This window comes from Peromyscus leucopus, chromosome 8b (genome assembly GCF_004664715.2).
Source record: "Peromyscus leucopus breed LL Stock chromosome 8b, UCI_PerLeu_2.1, whole genome shotgun sequence".
NCBI lineage: Eukaryota > Metazoa > Chordata > Mammalia > Rodentia > Cricetidae > Peromyscus > Peromyscus leucopus.
The window spans coordinates 3572709-3591631 of NC_051086.1; the positions used below are offsets into that span (position 1 = coordinate 3572709).

At 44.9% G+C, this 18923-nt stretch overlaps 1 protein-coding gene across 1 annotated transcript in view; it reads left to right on the top strand.

Moving 5' to 3' along the window:
* Nucleotides 1–18923, top strand: part of Dock2 (dedicator of cytokinesis 2) — a 419098-nt gene that overhangs the window by 11634 nt on the left and 388541 nt on the right. The window contains exon 2 of the mRNA XM_028894904.2: nt 15066–15149. Within this exon, the coding sequence (XP_028750737.1) occupies nt 15066–15149 (84 nt within the window). The remainder of the gene's footprint in view (nt 1–15065; nt 15150–18923) is intronic.

Consider the following 18923-nt stretch of genomic DNA (forward strand, 5'->3'; position numbering starts at 1 on the left):
CACACTTGACCTAGCGATGTGCCCATTGGTTCTGTTCCATTGGGGAAGCCCTCCAAAGCCCAGCTCAGGCTCTAGAAGTGAGCTTTGGCCTATTGCATTCTCTCTCTTTCCCCGATTGGGTTTGTTCCTCTTATATAGTAACTTGTCTAAACTCTATTAACACTTGGTGTTGGCTGCAGCTTTTGTTTTCAACCATGTCAGCAAATGCCAGAACCTCAAATGAGGTCCAGACTCATGCTGAAGTGCACTTGATAGCAGCTGTGCTGGGTCAACATCTCTTGAAACAATCTCAAGACATTCAAGAAAAGACTTACCTGTCCTTTGTCTTCATTCACACCCCATCCCTTCAACAGGTATTCATGCAGAGCCCAGTAAATATTACTATACATCTACTGTAGGCCAAGTGATGTTCTTGGCATTGGGAAGTCAGCATCCTTGAGCTTCAGGGAAGATAGGATATGAACAAGTCTAGTGTGTACAGAATAAGTCATGATGTCAAGAATGAGCTGGTCAGAGAAGCAAGGACTTTGGAATCTGCTGAGTTCAAATCTACCTTCCATAGCAGCTGTTCTCAACCTGTGGGTCATGACCCACTGAGGGTCACATATCAGATATCCTGCATATCAGATGTTTACATTATGATTTATACCAATAGCAAAATTATAAGAAGCAGCAACAAAATAATTTTACGGTTGGAGGTCACCACAACATGAAGAAGTGTATTAAAGGGTTTCAGCATTAGGAAGGTTGAGAATCACTTTTCTACAGCTTTCTAGTGGTGTGACAGCAGACAAATCCTTCCTTCCCCCCCTCCTTTCCCCTCCTCTCCCCTCCCATTTGGCTAGGGCATCACACATCACTCGCTAAGCTGGTGCTCTACCATTGAATTACATCCTAGTCTTTGTGAGGTGCTGGGTTTCTTGTATTAGATGGGTGACAATACTTTGGAGAGTTACCCTGATGATCAAATGAAGCGACATGAATGAAAGGCCTTTGCTTGTTTTCTCCCTCACCACAGCTTCGGTTCTCAGAACAGGAGTTAGCACCCAGGAGATGCTCCTGTGTCTGTCCCTTAAGGAAGTCACAGTGTCTGTGCTTGGCCTATGACAAGACTCGGTAAATGTCAAACAACCACTTTCTTGGAAAATTGTGTGCCGTGGCTAGAATTTAGACATCTGGATTGCCTGTCTGTCTGTCTACCAATCTATCTAGCTTTCTTTCTGATAGGTAAGTGTGTACCCTTCTTCCTGTGCCTTCGTTTCCTCACTTGTATAAACAAGGGGAAATATATTGATTTCCTAACATGTACATGACATAGAGACAAGACACTTATGGTATCTGTGAGTCACAGGGCTATCACAATGACGTTCAATTTTACCTTATTTCTCTAGATTTGTTTTAAAATTATGTGTATGAGTGTTTTCTCTGCATGTCTGTCTGTTTACCACCTACATGACTGGTGGGAGGAGGCCATCAGAAGAGGCCATCAGATCCTCTGGAATTTGAGTTAGAGATGATTGTGAGCATCACGTGGGTGCTGAGAATTCAACCTAGGTCCTTGGGAAGAGCGATCAGTACTCTTAACCACTGAGCCATCTCTCCTGCACCTGGGTTTGAATTCTTGATGAGCAGAACACTGTAGTATCTTTAGGAAGAACTGGGGTGGAACCAGTGGGCTCCATTTCCAAGGCTGATAGGTATCCCATCAAAGCCTCACAATAGCTGTTCTGAGGATTGCCAGTCTGGGGTTTCTATATGAGTCCCTGCTGGAGTTGGTGGCCTCAGGTGGCCCCAGTCCTTGGAAACACCCCTTTGATCCTTAGCTGCGGGAACAACGTCTTCATGGGCTCTCATTGACTTCTTGAGGCTGGGGTTCCTGGGTGTAGCACTTGATACAGGAAATGCTCAGGTCCTCTGTGTGGAGCTAGACACCTGTGATGGGTCGGGGGAGGGGACAGGACCGTCTGTGGTGAGGAGGCTAGATGGGGGTCTGTAAGTTGACTGGGGACCAAGGCTGTGGGTAAACGCCCACACTTGCCTGTGTCTGTGGCCACAATATCAGCGGCCCTTGTTCTGAATTGTCTTTGCCTGCCTCGTGCTTGTTTATTTGTTCATTGTGTGTGTGTATGTGAATGTCAAGGCTCTATGTGGAGGTCAGAGGACATCATACGGGAGTTACTTTTACTGGGGGCAGAACTCAGGTGATCAGGCTTGGCTGTAGAGGACTTCACCCACCAAGCCACTCCAGCGGCTCCCGTTCCAGAGGATTTTTGGCCTCTTCCATTGCATACTTAACATGTTGACAGTGGCTGAGCCTCTTTGAGTGGGAACAAGTGGGCCTCCCCTCAGCCTGGTCAGAAACGCACAGAGATAAGCAATCGCACTCAGTCGAAGGGTGGTGTTCTGCCCCGGGGTTTCCTGTTAGTCATTTAGAAAATTGAACAGAAGTGGGTACTGGTGAGCAGTCACTTCCTTTGTCTGTTTCCCCTACTAAATGAAGCTTTGAGAACAGAGGTCCTCAAGCAAAGGGAGGATGGCCTTCTGTGTGGCATCATTTACTTTCCTATTTATAACCAGTGAGTCCCTCGGACCGATACAGACGTTCCATTGGAGACCCAGTTTGAAAATGTTTCTGAGACATCTTACGTTGACAGATTTGAACTCTCTTGGCTGAAATGAGTAGGCAGAGTGTGAGGGAAAGGACTCTGGACAAAAGCCACAGGACACTGAGCAAAACTCAGTGTGCCCTGCCCTCCAAGTGTCTGTGTGCTGACCTGATTTGCTGCATAGGCAAACCCCCATCTGGGTGGTTTCCTTCAGGGGAAACCACAGTTGATCCTGCAGCCCTGTCAGCTCCAAGGCCAAGTCTCAGGCCAACCTCTGGGTTGCAGGAGCAGAGTCAGTGCGGAGCCCGTTTAGCAAAGACACTGGCACACTGGCATGTGTCCAAGTGCCAGCAGCCAGTGCAGGAAGAGGACTGTAAGCTGGGCCATGTGGGGAGGGAATGGAGAAGCCTCTGGGTCCCCGGGGCTCTCTCCAGACTTGCTCTTAGACAAAGGATTAACTTCACTCAATGCTGACCCCCTGTGCCACTGACTGCAAACTGCTGGAAAGTGGAGTTAAAGGTCACATGAAGCTTGGAAGGAGTTAGTGGTGTTCTGAATAGCTGGCTTTTGCAGATCTCGTACTACTGCTTGAAAGAAATGTGACACACATTGATTGAGCTCTTACTGTGGCTGGGTGTACAGTTCAGCCCTTTGTGAATAATATTGGGTGGGTCTTTTAGGTATCTTTTGACAGGAAATACAATCGACTTCATTGAGAACGAGGGTGGCCGCATGGAATCTTGGCTAACTGGGACTGCAAAGGAGGAGACAGGTGCTAGAATGCACTCCCAGGTGGGTGGCTTTAGGTTGCAGGTGGTGTGCGGTTACATCATTTGCTCATCCGGAGCTGTGACTGGCTGTCTTGTAAGAAAAGGGACTGGGTGTTGTCTCAATCTCTAGGTTATTTAGAGGAAGCAGGAAGTCTCAGAATGGCTAGTAAGAGCCAGCGAATCATAGCTGGTTTGTTCTTCCGAGTGCCCGTGCGCGGTAGCCCAGGTCCCAGGAGCAGCTGCAGACATGCCTGAGACCAGAGAGGACATCCTAGTGTCCTTTAGTGGGAGCTGGAGCTGCTGAGGCCCAGAATGATGGACTCTCCTGTTCGAGCAGGCTGTCTGGATTACAGAAGGATAAAATGGGGCAGACACACACACTCAGGCGGGCAGACCCCCGTCAGGTTCGGTCCCAGTTTCACCGGTCTCTTGGTCTTGTGTGGCCTGCGAGCTGAAACTGGCATACAGTGGCCTTGAGCTTGAGGCCAGAGCCATACAGAACCGAACTGACCACTTGAGCTGGGGGCTGAGACCCTGCCTCATGCTTCCTAAGCTTCTTCATCTCCCTGGCCTTTTCATTGCCATTCCTGAGAGCACTCCCAAAGGGAGGTTGGGGCAAAAGGGCACACCTCGCACTGGACCCCATGTAGTGTCCTAGCGACCTTGTCCGGCAGATACCATTAGTATACTCCTTGTAAGACAATGAGACCCAAGGAGGTCACACTGCACAAAATGGCAGGACTGGCATCTTTCTGAGTCACTCAGTTCTCTTTGATGTGGTTTCAGGGGGGGGGGCATATGTCATAGAGGTGGGAAAGTAAAGAAGAAGAGAAGAGAGAAGAGAGAAAATGAGTTGGGAGAGGGTGTCTGTGATGCAGAATCATCACTCAGGATGTGTACAGGGTCAGGCATGGTGCAATGTACCCTCAGCTCAGGCACTGCGAGTCATTGGGTAACTTGATCTCTCTGTTCCTCATTTGACATATGGACATGATTCTTCCTACTTGGTGACAGGGCCATGTGGATTAGATAAGTAAATGCGTAAGAGGAGGGAGCTTCGAACAGTACAAGGCAAACATCTGACCAACACAGGTTCTTGTCAGGGTCAGTATCAGTCCACACTCCCTCCCAGGTAAGTGAGGCCTAGTTACATGCATTTTCTCTCTAGGAACCCTGACCTGTGTAAAGTGTAATTTACTTGCTTGGTTCCCCACATGCCTTTCTGGGTCGTCAGAGCTGGCATAATGATGCCTTCTTTAAGACAGAGAGAGGACGTCCGGCCTGCAGGGGGCAGCTGCCAAGGCAGGTGGGAGGTGCCTGTGGAAGCCAGGCTGCCTAAGTCCCCTGCTAGGTTACTGATGACCTTGTGTCACTGGGAGAATGGTCCATACATGGCCACCATCTCTCTAGTCCCTGGCTCCCCGAGGCCCAACGTTCTTCTCTGCTCTCCTGCTCACCAACACACACTTCTCCCTCCTAGCAGCACCTCAGCACGCTTCAGGTGCTTGGTGCACAGTTATTTCTTGGTAATTTTGACCGAACACACGCATTCTCAGCTTGCCTCTTTTAACCATTCTAAGATGCACAGTTCGGTAGTACTGACCACAGCCACATCTCCATTGCCTAGCTGTAGAAGAGTCTCATTTCTCCAAATGAATCTAACACCCACTGAGCTGTCACCCCTCAGTCTGCTTCAGAGACCATTTGGCTGCTTGCCATCTCTGCCTTTCCGTCTCTGATCTTTCCTATAAATGGAATGGAGCAGTATGCGGCTTTTGGGGTCTGACTTCTTTTACTTGTATGATATTGTTCTAAGGCCATCTGTACTGTGGCATGTACTTGCAGCTTGTACCTTTATCTAGTTGAATAGTATTCCAGTGTGTGCATATAGTGCATTTAGTTCATACAGCTACTGATAGATATCTGGGTTGTTTTGATCTTTTAACTTATGCTAATAGCATCCAATGAAAATTCATGCAAAGGTTTTTTGTTTGAACTCTTGTTGACAATTTTTGGGTGTGAGTTGGGAATGGAATTGCTGGGTCCCATGTTAATTCTGCTTGCCTTTGAAGACCAGACACACTCTCCTCTAATTGCTACACATGTCTTGTACCCATGCTAAGTTTTGAGGATTCCAATTTTTCTGTATCCCTTTCAAACACTAAAAGAACAATTATGGTCACACCAGTGGGTATGGGGTGGCATGCTGTGGTTCTGATTGGCAGTTCCCTAATGACTTTAATGCTGAAGATCTTTTCATGTGCTCTTTGGTATTTGTGGGTCTTTGGTGAAATAGGTTTTTAATTCCTTTGTCCATTTGCAAATTGGTCTGTGTTGTCTTTTTGTTGGTAATATGTAAGAGTTCTTTATAAAAGATGGAATGGTCTAGACTTTTACTACAGATCTGAGTCTCTGCAGTAACCACTGCCCATTGCAAAGAGCAGCTAAATATGACTGCATTTTATGACTATAGATATAGATACCTAAATGAACTTTGATGGCATGTCTACTTAGTAAAGCAACAGGAGTAGGTTCTCCCCTAAGGTCTGCAACCTCCCTACCCATGAGTTCTTTGGTTTTTGTTTGTTTTTGAGATTGCAATTTAATTATAACATTTCTCCTCTCCCTTTCCTAACCCACGCCCCCTCATACTCCTCCCTACCCTCCTTCAAATCCATAGCCTCTTTATTCATTAATTGTTATTGCATGCATATATATGTTTATATATCCATATATCTTCCTAAATAGAACCTATTTAGTCCATATTATGTTATTTGTATGTCTGTTCTTAGGGTTGACCATTTGGCACTGGACAACCTATTGGTATGCTCTTCTCTGGAGAGGGCTGTCTCTCCTACTTCCAACTTTCCTCTGTATTTTTGGTAGGGTTGAGGCCTTCTAGACTTTTCCTTGTCCCCCTTGGCATGTCTGTTGGTTCGTTCAGCTCACATTGGGCCGGTCATGTTGGTGAGATTTTATGTGTGTAACTTCTAACATTAACAGGAGATGAAATTTCATAGCAAATGCCTTGGTTGCCTGGCTCTCAGAATCTTCCCACTCCCTCTTTTTCAACGTTCCCTGAGCCTTAGATGCTGGAGGGTTTTGCAGCTGTCTTCTTTAGGACTGAGCTCCACAACTCTGCATTGTGAATGGTTGTGGTTTTCTGTAGTGGTCTCTGTCTGTTGCAAAGAGAAGTTTCCTTGTTGAGGGGGAAGACTACGGTTATCTGTGGGTATAAGGACAAATGTTTATAGATTGTTGTTAGGGATTATGCTGGTTTAGTAAACCAGTGGTTGTAGATTCTCCACTAATAACCAGGACTTCATTAGCATTGAGTAGACAGCTAGGTTTTAGATACCGGGCATGGTGTTCCTTTTGTTGAGCAGGTCTTAATCCAATTAGAGAGCGGTTGGTTACCTCCAAGGCGTGTGCCGCTACTGCACCTGGAGGGTTACTGTGCCATGCTGCCCATTGATGTGGTTCATAGGCAGTGTAGATGGGTAGGACTGTTGGTTACCTCCCTCCTTTGGAAGCTCGCAGGGCGCCTTCATGAAGGTATCATGAAGCTAGTCCTTAGGGAGGGGGCATTCAGGTCAGCTCCAACCTGGGAGCCTCTGGGCCCTGTTTCTGAAGCGTGTGCTGTCTTCAGCAAAAGGGACTTACCTTTTACTTCTAGGGGTAAATAAGGGCAACAGCAAAAGGTTGTATGGGGGCATACAACCCTAGACAGTTCTGGCAAACAACTCAAAAGAGGGCTTCTCATGTCAGGTATTGGGGGTTTTGTTAGGTGTTCTTTGGCTCTTGGAGGTGGCACTATCAGTCCAGATGATAAAACTTGGTTAAAACTATATATGCATATTTATACACTGAATTACCTGCATTGTAGGTTTTTTTGGTGTAAATAGTTAATACTATAATTCCTTGTATTACAGTACCAGGCATGAGTTCCCTCCTATGGAGCAGACCTCAAATCTAAACAGAAATCAGTTTGCAATCCCTGTAAGAGTCATGTCACTATTACACCGGTGGGTATATCCTGCCTGAATGGTCATTATTATAGAATGCAGGGTCCACCACTGGGTAAGACCGTTGGTGACGTTTCTCCTCCATCAGCCTGCAGAGCACCACTGGGCACTGTGAGAGCTAGCCAGCAGGGAGGAAGCTTCCAGCTCAGTTCCAACTTGCTTTCTCTATGTTCTGCAACCAAGTATGTCCTGGGGTCTACCGCAGGGTCTTGCTATCTAGCTCTGTGAGCAATCAAGAGCAATGGCAATGGCCTGTATCATTGGGGGGGGGAGGGGCTCTGGAACCTCCCTGGTCACCAACTCACAGGGAGGTATTCTGTGCTTGGCACTGGGATGTGTGCTTAATAACCTATAGCTTGTAGATGAACATTATCCACTTTTGTAGGGTGACTCCATCCAAACTCTTTTTAAAAATTCTATTTTTAATTAACTTACAAAGTAGTGGGTTTCCATGTGGCCTTTTCATGCATTCTTAGCTTTGATTGACCTGTCCCTCCACCTTTTCCTCCTCCCTACCCCTGTATTAACCTTTCCACCCACAAATTCTCCAGCTGTGTACTTTAAAATTACATATCTATTACATATTTTCTACTTTCTGATTGCTCTTAAGGCCATTTCCCCTCCCTCTTTTGGGACATTTCTAGCTTCCTGATTTCTACAAACACTCTGACTTAACACACAAACCTACAGATTAAAAACTAGGATTCACATAAAAGACAAATGTGAAGGTATCTGTGTGTCTGAGCCTGGATACCTCACTCAGTGTAATTATCCAGCTGTATCCATTTCCCCTTAAAATGACATCATTCCACTTTCTTGGTAGTGGACTTAGATGCACAAAGGTTTTAAAATTTTGATGAAGTCCAAATTTTCTTTCTAATTTTTAGGTAACAGATGCTGTTGTTATACATCTTAGTTAGGGTTGTGATGAAACACCAGGACCAAGGAAACTTATGAAAGAAAACATTTAATCGGGGGCTCGCTTACAGTTTCCGAGGGTTAGTCCATGACCATCATAGTGGATGGCGTGGCAGCAGGCAGGCATGGCACTGAGTAGCTAAGAGCTATCCTGACCCACAGGCAGCAGGTAGAGAGAGTGAGTGAGATTGGGCCTGGCATGGGCTTTTGAAACCTCAAAGCCCACCTTCACTGACACACTTCCTCCAACAAGGCCACATGTTCTAATCCTTCCTAAACAGTCTACCTACTGGGAACCAGACATTTAAATATACGAGCCTATGGGGCCCTTCTCATTCAAACCACCACATTGTCTATCTAAGAAACCATGGCCAACTCAGATCATGAACATGTACAGCTATGCTTTCTTCTAAGAGTTTTATAAATATATATAATTTCGAGTTAATTTTTGAAGGTGTAAGATAAGCCCCTGTTCTAGTTAGAATGTGAAATGTCCCCCACAGACTTACATGATGAAAAGGTGGTCACCGGCTGCTGGTACTGATTTTAGAAGGTGGTGCCTAGCTGACAGTGGTCCTTGGAGGACTGTTTCTTGTCTATGGTACCTTCCTCTTCACTCTCTCTGCTTCCTATCTGTTGTGAGGTCAGTGGACCTGCCACATCCTTCCATTGCCACGATGTTCTCCCTTACCACAGACCTGGGTGCCATGGAGCAAAGGACAGGGAAGGAGACTTCTGAAACAGTGAGCCAAAATGAATCTGTTTGTGAAAGCTATTTGTCATAGCATGAGAGATGTCTGACTCATGTGGCAACAGATTTCTATGTTTTAGGTGAAGCTATTCTGTATATTGCTAACTTGTTGACTCTTTTTAATCATAAAATGTTGATAAATTTTGCAAATGCCTTTTCTTCATTGATTGACATGATCATGTAATTTTTTTCCTTTATGCTATTGATACAAACATTTTTCTTTTATTGTTTTGGATATTGAACCATTCTTGCATTTCTGGGGAAATTCCTACTTGTCCATGGTGTCTTTTTAATATGCTGCTAGATTCCATTTGCTAATAATCTCTTGTGCATCTATATCCACAAGGGATACTGGTCTTTACTTGCAAATTCTTCCTGGTAAGCCAAGACTACCCATAATGCTTTGTGAAGTATTTCCTCCTTTCTTTTGTGGAAGAGTTTGAGAATAGGTATTCATTATTTCTAAATATTTTATAAAATTCATATTGATGTTATCTGACATTGTGTTTTCTTCTTTGGAGTGTGTATGCATGTGTGTGTATGCACTTGTATGTTTTCTATGTACATATTCATGTGGGTTTCTATGTATGTTTGCATGTGTGTGATGGCCAAAAGTCAATGACAGGTGTCTTCTTCAGTTGGTCTTTGTCTTACCTTTTTGGAGACAGGTTCTCTCTGAATCTGGAGCTCACTGACTGAGCTAGCCTGGCTGGCCAATGAACTCAAGGACCTGCCTCTCTCCACTTCTTCCAGGGCTGGGCTTGCAGATGCATGCTACCCACGCTTGACTTTTTGCATTGGTGCTAGACATCCAGACTTAGGTTTTCATCCTTGCTCATTAGGTACTTTACCAATGGAGCTATCTCCACAGGACTTTTGGGAGGTTTTTTGATGACTGAATTTTGCTTTTTCATGAGTCAATACTGGTAGTTTGTTTCTAGGGATGAGTCCATTTCATCCGGGTTATCTCATCTTTTGGTTTATAAGTGTTGAAAGCCCACTCTTATAAAGCTTCTTTGTTGACTGAGCTGGCTGTAAGGGGCAGTAGACGAGGCAGCAGCTAGAGAACCATCGGCTCATAATCCCTTTCCTTTCTGAACAGTTGGCGGTAATGTCCTCACTGTCCCTCTGACTTTGGTAACTTGAGGCCTCTGTCTATTTTTAGTCTCCCTGCCTGTTTATCACTTCAAAGGAGTGATAAGCAGAGAATAAAAAATTCTGTTTTTCTTGTGTTTTTAATGCATTCTGTCCTATGGTCCATTTCTCATTGTTTAATATGTATTATTTTATTTTTAATTTGCTTTTCTTTTGTTAGTTGTTAAAAAGTAGAAATATAGGTAATTAATTTGAAGTCTATGTTGTGTTTCAAGGTAGATACTTACAGCTATAAAATTTTCTAATCATGCTTTTTGTGGTATTCGTGAGTTTTGGGAGGTTGTGTTTTCATTTTAATTTGTCTGAAAAGATTTTCTAATTTTTCTTGTGCATCTGTTAGCCATTTTACTTTTGCCTGTGCTTTTCACACTCATTTGTGACTTTTCCAGCTTTGTTTCTGAAGGAATCTCTAGCTTTATTTCTCTGTGGTCACAAAAGATACTTTTCATGATTGTAGTCATTTTAACTCACTGAGTCTCGTGGTGCGGTCTAACTTGTGGTCTTTGATGTAGAATGTCTGTGAATCTTGAGAGTTTGGATTCTGCTGCTCTAGAGGGCAGTGCTCTACAGATGTTGGTCAGATCCAGTTGTTCGTGGTGTTGGTCAGTTCTTCTGTTTCCTTTGTGACTTTGTGCCTAATTTTTCTCTCCACTGCTGAGAGCAGGTTGACGAGATCTTCAGCTGTGGCTGAGGAACTGCCTGTCTCTTCAATTGTATCAGTGTTTGCTAACACACTTTCCTGTTCTATGGTTACGTATGTCTACATTTGTAACTGCCCCCTTAGTGTGTGGACCCTTTGCCCTAGAGAGTTCTTCTGTCTCATCTATTAAATTCCACTTGAAGTCTGTGTCTCCTATCATACACCTACTGTCATTTGTTTTGGTTTCCTGTGGGTATAGAGAACATTTTCCCCAGCCTTTTTTTTTTTTTTAAATATCAAATCTACTTGTGCACCTAAAGCAGACGAGATCGGGTGCGTTCAGGGTGGTATGGCCGTAGACATGTGCACCTAAAGCAAATCTGGTTTTGGATTGGGATTTTTTTCACTTTATATTTAATTATTTTTTGCTTTTGCTATTCATGCTTTAACAAAGGGTTTCATTATTCCGTGTTCACACCTGTGTATCTTTATATTTTGTTTTTATTTGTCTCTCTTTCCCATTTGTCTATTTTTTTTCCAAGTTCTGGTTTCCCTTTTTAAATGTTTTAAAAGTTATTTAACTTTTTAAATTATTTATTTTTTTTTTTTGTGTGTGTGAATATTTTGTTTGTACACCACATGTGTACAGTGCCTGGAGGGGCCAGCAGAGGGCGTCAGATCTCCTTGGAATTGGGGTGACAGATGGTTGTGAGTTGCCATGTGAGAGCTGGGAATCAAACCAGAGTACTCTGGAAGATCGTTGGTGCTCTTAACTGCTGAGCTGTCTCTCTAGCCCCTAGGTTTTTGTTAGTGGTTACTGGTTTAGTTTGATCTTTACAATTAATTACCTTTGTTTAAAACAATCTAGTTAGAGCTGGCATTAGCCGTGTTCCATAGCATATGCCCTGCTCTGCTCCAGCACAGCCCGGAATTGCCCTTTATGTTATGTTACAATCATGTCTTCATATTGTGTGCCCATTATCAAAGACATTATTTTATGTCTTTGTCTCGGGCATATCAGTTCATTGAGACTGCAATCTATCAGCTATGGTTTCATTTTTTTAATCAGTTTTTTTCATTTCTTAATTTTCTCTTCATTTTTGAAGGAAAATCTTATTAGCTATGGAATTCTCCGTTTGCCCCTTTTAGTCCCCTAATTGCCGTCATGGTTTTTAAATAGGAACTGTGTTATGATCTCATTAAGATCTTTCGTACAGAGTGATTTGTTTCTTTGCTGCCATTGAACATTTTTTGTCTTTGTGTAAAACAGTTGGACTTCAGTGCATCTCAGTGCGCAATGCTTTGTGTTTACCCTGCTTTCGTTTCATTGTGTCCCTCGCAATGGAGACTTGCATCTTCCGTTAGAGTGGGGTGGTTTCCGACCATTACTTCTTCGTTTTTTCTGTCTGTTTTTCTCCCTCCTCTCCCTCTGGAGCTCCCATTATGGGAATGTCGATCATGTGGCTGCCAGCATAGGTCTCTGATCGGCTTCGCCTTTGTTTGCCATTTTCTCTCAGTGCATCTTGGTCTGGTTTGATCTCAGCTGCCCTGTCTCCAAGATCACCGATTTTCTCTCCCACCCTATTGACTCTGCTGTTGAATTTCTTTGACAATTTTTTTTTCGTATTTGTTGTCTCTGTCCAGAGTTCCTATTTGATTTCTTTCTTTTTTTTTTTTTTTTTTTTGGTTTTTCGAGACAGGGTTTCTCTGTGTAGCTTTGCGCCTTTCCTGGAACTCACTTGGTAGCCCAGGCTGGCCTCGAACTCACAGAGATCCGCCTGCCTCTGCCTCCCGAGTGCTGGGATTAAAGGCGTGCGCCACCACCGCCCGGCTTGATTTCTTTGTGTAATTTTTTTGAGGTAAGTTCTCACTATGAAATCACACTGGTCTTGCTCAAACTTGTGATCCTCCTGCTTCAACCTCTAATGCTGGGATTGTCACTGCATACCACCACAGCCAGCTCCATTTTGTAATTTCTATGTCATCAGTGACGTTCTTTGGTCCAGAATCACCATTCTTGTTTCCTGTCTATGTGTCCTATTTTCCTTCAGTTCTTCAAACATATGTAAGATGGTTGACTTAACCCTTCATCTCCCAGTCCAATATTTGTCCTTTTTCTTGTCCAATTTTTTAAATTTATTCTTTCCCATGAACTGCCTATACCATCTTTCTTCTTAACATACCTCATAATTTGGAATTGAAACTAGATATTATTATGAATATTTGAATATTAATTATGATGTGCTAACTGTGGAAGACATGTTCTCCTTGCCCAGAGCCTTCTGCCATTGCGTGAGATGGGTGGCACTGTTTGGATGGTTAGTTGCTTTTAGAAATATTTTTATGGAGACTGTGCTGTTTGTTGTGTATATACTGGAGACTCTAAATACCTGGAGTCAAAAGAGAGTGAGGAAAGGCTGGTCTTTGCAGCTGGCTCAGTGTGCTGGCATGCCTTCAGCATTTACTCAGGCTTCTGCAACTCTGCTCACCCTGACTTCCTGCCTGCATGGCTGTTGAGACTCAGTCAGAGCTGAGAGTTTAGGGGTTCCTTTGCTAACCGCCCCCTCCTATGCCCAAAACTCATGCAGTCTTGGAAATTCCTTGCTGTAGATGGATGTCTTTCCAAGCCATTATTCTTGGAAGTATTTCAGCCCTGATCCTAAACTCCCAGGGTCTGGGGAAGATATTTTATCGTTGTTCTTAAAGTCTTTGCCCTGGCGGGTGGAGGTAGTTGGCTTTAACGATTTTGAGATTGGGCACTATAGAGTTGCTTTTGTGAGTGAGTGTTCAGAGCTAGCTAGAGATGTAAGTCATGCAGGGAACACACACACACACACACACACACACACACACACACACACGTCAAAACTTTTTGAGACAAGGTCCTTTTGCTGTTCACAGATTGGGAACCTATGTCAGAGACATAGCCATCATCAAGACTGCCACTGCCATGGAGAAAGGAGACCATGACAGTGATGCTGTACAGCTCACCCTCCCTAGCAATGGTGTGGGCGATCTCATGTTCCACCCAACTAGAGGGGATCTCTGACAATTCCTGCCCCCAGGAACCAATAGTTTGGATGAGAATTCCCTTGGTGATTTTTTGCAATCTCCCTCCCCCACACTCCCATGCTGGGGACTGAACCCTGGACCTTGCATTTGCTAAGGAAACACTCTATTATTGAGCAGTAGATGGGAATGCATTCCTGAATGTTAAGGGCTCCTCCATGAACCCTATAATCATTGGGAAACAGTGTGGCTGTGGCCTGCAGGAGCCTGAAGGGTTTGTTTTGGTGAGTTCTAGGTTGGCTATACTTGGGTAGGAATCAGGTAAGACATATTGTATAGCTGTCCTTTGTCATGACAAAAGGCCCCAGGTAACAACTCCAGAGGAAGGGCGTCAATTTTGGCTCACAAAAGCAATTTTGTCCACCGTAGGAGGAAGACATAGCAGAGTCTGGGTGCTTGGGAGCTTCTGGCAATCACTTGTCATATCCAAATGGATTAGGAAGCAAAGACTGGAATTAGAGAAGGGCATAGTCAAAAGGCCCACCCCTAGTCACCTGTTTCCACCAATCAGGTCCAACACTCATAACTTTCGAAACAGTGTCATAATCTGGTAACCAAGCTTCCAAACCATGAGCCCATGCTGTCCTACTTATTAGACATAGATGATCATGTGACAACAGAAAATGGAGAGCCCTGCGTGTTGGAATTTTGTTGCTGAGATGGAGTAGATGGGGAGCACTAGGCAGCCCACTTAGAGGTGAGAATGTGGAAGCTGATCAGAGTTTCCTGGCTTTTCTTGTCTTGAGGACTTTGACCAGAATGTCTTCATTTCCTCTTCTGGGCTCACGGTTCCTGCCTCATACATGCTCTGGGCTGCTGTGAGGAGGGAAGGAGAAGATACACAACCTCATGCCTGGAGCACAGCAAGGGGCCAGATGTGTGGATGATATGAGCAGCCTCCTGGTTGCCAAGGCTACAGTGCAGGACCAGAGTGGGAAGAGGTCAGGTTCGGTTTAAGTTAAGTGGGTCTGGATTGACAAGTGAAGTAGGCAGATGGTTTTTGCACTGGCTTTCTGTAGCCCATGTGGGCTTCCTAAGTGTGTGATCGACTCAAGGCAGAGGCAGCGAAGTGGAGCAAGGAGTCAAGATACCTAGAGGTCTCACTGACTGCCTCCATGTTCCATTTTACAGCCATCTACAACTTCCAAGGCAATGGAGCCCAGCATCTCACTCTACAGATTGGCGATGTGGTACGAATACAGGAGACCTGTGGAGGTGAGTCATTATTGCCTATGTGCCCCTCACATGTTGGTTGCTTCACTGTAGGAACCCAGGCACTTACAGTACTTTCTCTAAGCATGCACTTGCATAACATGTTTAAACACATCTTGCTAATTTAGTGCAGTCAGCCCTTTGTGCCCATGGGTTCTGCATCCATGGGTTCAACCAACAACAGACAGACAATATTGTATCTGCAAAATGTATATTCAGTTCTTGTTACTCCATAAACAATACAACACTATGATTATTTATATGACATTGCCACTCATTAGGTATTAGAAATGGCATAGAGATGATTTAAAATATGTGAGGACCTCCATATGGTCTACATAGATATGGTACCATTTTATATAAGGGGCTTAAGCCTCTGTGGGCTTTGGTGCAGCAATCCTGGAGCCAATCTCTCCACTATTTTGAGAAATGACTGCAATTAGAGTTTACTGAACAAAAAAAAAAGTGCTTTATTATTTTAGGAATGTTAGTTTCGTAACAAAGACCTAACTGGCTGACTTGATGGTTGCTATGCTCTGCATTTGCCACAGTCAGGGGACTATGGGATTTTGGGCCTGTGGATCTTTCTAGATGTAGTTCTTTATTAATATGTACACTATTGTAAAGAAAAATAAGCATCATCAAGATGCAGGAGGGTGCTGCAAATTATCCTCCTGACTCCAAGACAGAGGCTGTGCCATACAGAAGTGTTATGTAAATGCAGCTCCCCATGGAGCAGGGGCCCAGACTGGGGCTGTGTGCGGGGTAAAGTGGCAGCTCTTTCTTCCTGAAAAGACACCTGGTCATGAAGCTAAAAGTGTATGTTGAGTTCGGTTCACCCACGACGGTGGTGAGAGCGGAGCATATGAATATTTCCTCAAAGACTAATGGCCTTAGACTAATGAACACAGGCAACTGAAAATTATCATCTGTGTTACTGACACACTTGATGCTGTGGGTGGGACTAGTAACTTAATGAGTTTGTTAATGTGGCACCGATGTTCAGTAGACCCTCCCATCCCACCCGCCCAAGCTGAACTTCCCGAGTTCTCTCCTTGCCGGGCCAGCCTATGACTCCTCCTCCACAACAGACACAGCGTATAAGGAATATATGTTTCCCGTGGCTGGCAGGACAAAGGAGGAAGAGGAGACTGGCCTGAAGTACAGCTGTGCCATCTCCCAGCGAATCCATCAGATGAGGCCCTGGGAAGGAGTACAGGGTGGTAGGGGCAGGTGTGCTGCAGGGTAGGCCTCTGCTGGGACTCAGCAGCCAAGAGCCATCTTGTCACTCCCACAGACCAGACCCTGCCCTCCATCCTGGAGAACACAGAATCCTGCTCAGGCCTCACATCCACCCACTGCACAGACACAGTCCTCTGTGGTGCTGGATGAGCTACATGAGGCTTTTGGGCAGTGGAGCGCCAGCTCTCTCTGCAGATTTGTACACGCTTGTGCACGTGTGCACAACGACATTCATCCAGACACCTATCACCTCCCAACCACGATACACACATACGAAAACACGGCTATGCACAGAAAAGCACACACAAAGTCATGCCTATACATGTATGCATAAAAACAGGTGCCAACCAAGAAAACATGCAAATGGAAAACTTTTCTTTGAGGAGGGTAATTTAGTATTTTGTATTTCAAAGCAGCTTTTAAAGGGATCACTAGAGAGAAGCGAGACCTGCCTGCTTGGGTTGTGTGCTTTGGCAGTATTCTTTTCTTTGGTTACAGCTAATAGGATACCGTACACTGTTCAGTGCCCAGGACCAGGAAGCACCTCGGCCTTGGTTTCTTTTAAAGATTTTGAACACAGAGGATGAGCGTGGTTCAGGAAGTGGGTGGGGGGGATGGTGAGGAGTGGGTGGGAGAGGGGCTACCTTCCTGCAGTCTCAAGCCTGTTATTCTAAACTTGCCACCCCTTCCCATTGTTATTTAGTAAGTGGTGCTGTTTAACATGTGAGAGAAGCCACGAGACACAACAAAACCCACTGTAAGAGTTTATGAAGGGAAGGGAATGGAAGGGACGGGAATGCCTGGAAGGAGGAGAGGGAAGGTGGAACCTGCTTTTATAGGTCCCCCTGCACATGCGCATATGGGCTTACATAGCTATGTCATGCATGTGCATAGATTACATGACTCATGGATTACTAGATGTAAGGCCCCAGGATGACTAAGCATCTCGCCTGGCTTCTGGACAGCGCATGCAGGGTCACGTAGCTGGGGGAGTGGCTAGGAATTCTAACATTCCACACTCTTTGTTCTTATAAAAAATGGTGGGTGAACGGGAATGGAGGTGCCATGTCTTCCGAAACTGCTTCCAGCTGACTTGGTGGGTGTTGGTTAGCTTTTGGGGGTAGGGAAGGGGGCTTTTGAGATAGCAGGATGTCCTGAGGTAGTGGGTTGTCCTCTGCTGCTTTGGGAATTGTCCATCACCGTCTGCTGCTTCAGGCTCTGTGGAACTGTTTGTCACCACTTGAATTTGACTGTTTGGGTCTGACAAGCTGAAGTGGGTCTGACCTGTCCACGTGGATTCAAGCTGGCTCTGGAGCTCAGAAGAATTTTTCAACATATTAAGAAGCAGCCACAGGGAATTTAAAATCTTGAGCTGGTAGCCATGATATTATAATGTTTAGTACTCTGCTATTAGAATTTTATTGGTTAGTGTTAGAGAGAGAGAGAGAGAGAGAGAGAGAGAGAGAGAGAGAGAGAGAGAGAGAGAGAGACCTGGAACATGTTTTTAATGTTTTAATTATTATTATCAGTTAGGTTTTTTATCTTCACCTGAGACAAATCTTAAGGCACCTGTTTCCTTTATTATTGTAGCATCCAGGAGACACAGATGATCAGTTACTGAGGGCATTTAACAGTAATAGATTGTTATATTAAAGTCTTTTTTTTTCAGAGTCCAGACCCCTTTGAGTCTGGGGGTGTGAATACCTCTGGACTGGACCAGGGGGTAGGTTCCATTAGACTTTTTAACTGCAAGTATGGAAATGTTAAAAGGAGAAGAGGTTGGGCAGAGCAACTTTTTTTCTGAGAAGGTCAGAAATGATAGGCTTAAGTCCCCTAAGGCTCTGGAGTGAGAGAGGATACTGAACTTGGGTAATGTACCTGGTAGGGTCCTGCAACTGAATAATAATGTGGGGATGGTGCCTAACAATAGAAAAGTTCTGGGTGTGCCAGACTTTGGGGTCCACCTGAGAGGCTGGCGAGGGAAATGGAATGTTAGAGCTAGTAGGCTAGGTGGCTAGGAGGAGGAGAGGAGTTGCTGATGAGTTTGGGGTAAGGTAAATGGGGGGAGCAAATGAAATAAAAGCTCCTACCTTAGCTAGAAAATCTCTTCTAGCACAGCGACAGGTTGGCACCACTAAAAATGTGTGGGTGAGATGGATACCCCTGAAAATACAATTAAGTGGTGAGGTCTGGTGAGGTAGGTAAAGCCTACTCCAACAAAATAGGGAGGTGAGAAGGAGAGGTGGGACCCCAAAACTCCCTTAGGGCTGAGCAAGTGGCTCTGGTGTCCAAAAGGAAGGAAATGGATCACCCTGACACTGTAATGGCTCCTCTAGGTTCCCCGTGAGAGATGACTGTGGTCAGGCCAGGAACTGAGCACCTTCAGTCGTCCATCTCCAAGCCTTGAAGATGAGCTGGAGGTGACCTTTGTTTGAAGTCCCCATTCCACAAGGTGCATGAGGGCAGTTAACTGACCAGTGTCCCTCTTGGTGGCACTCTGGACAAGGCCCAGATGGTGACCCGCATGGGGTAGGG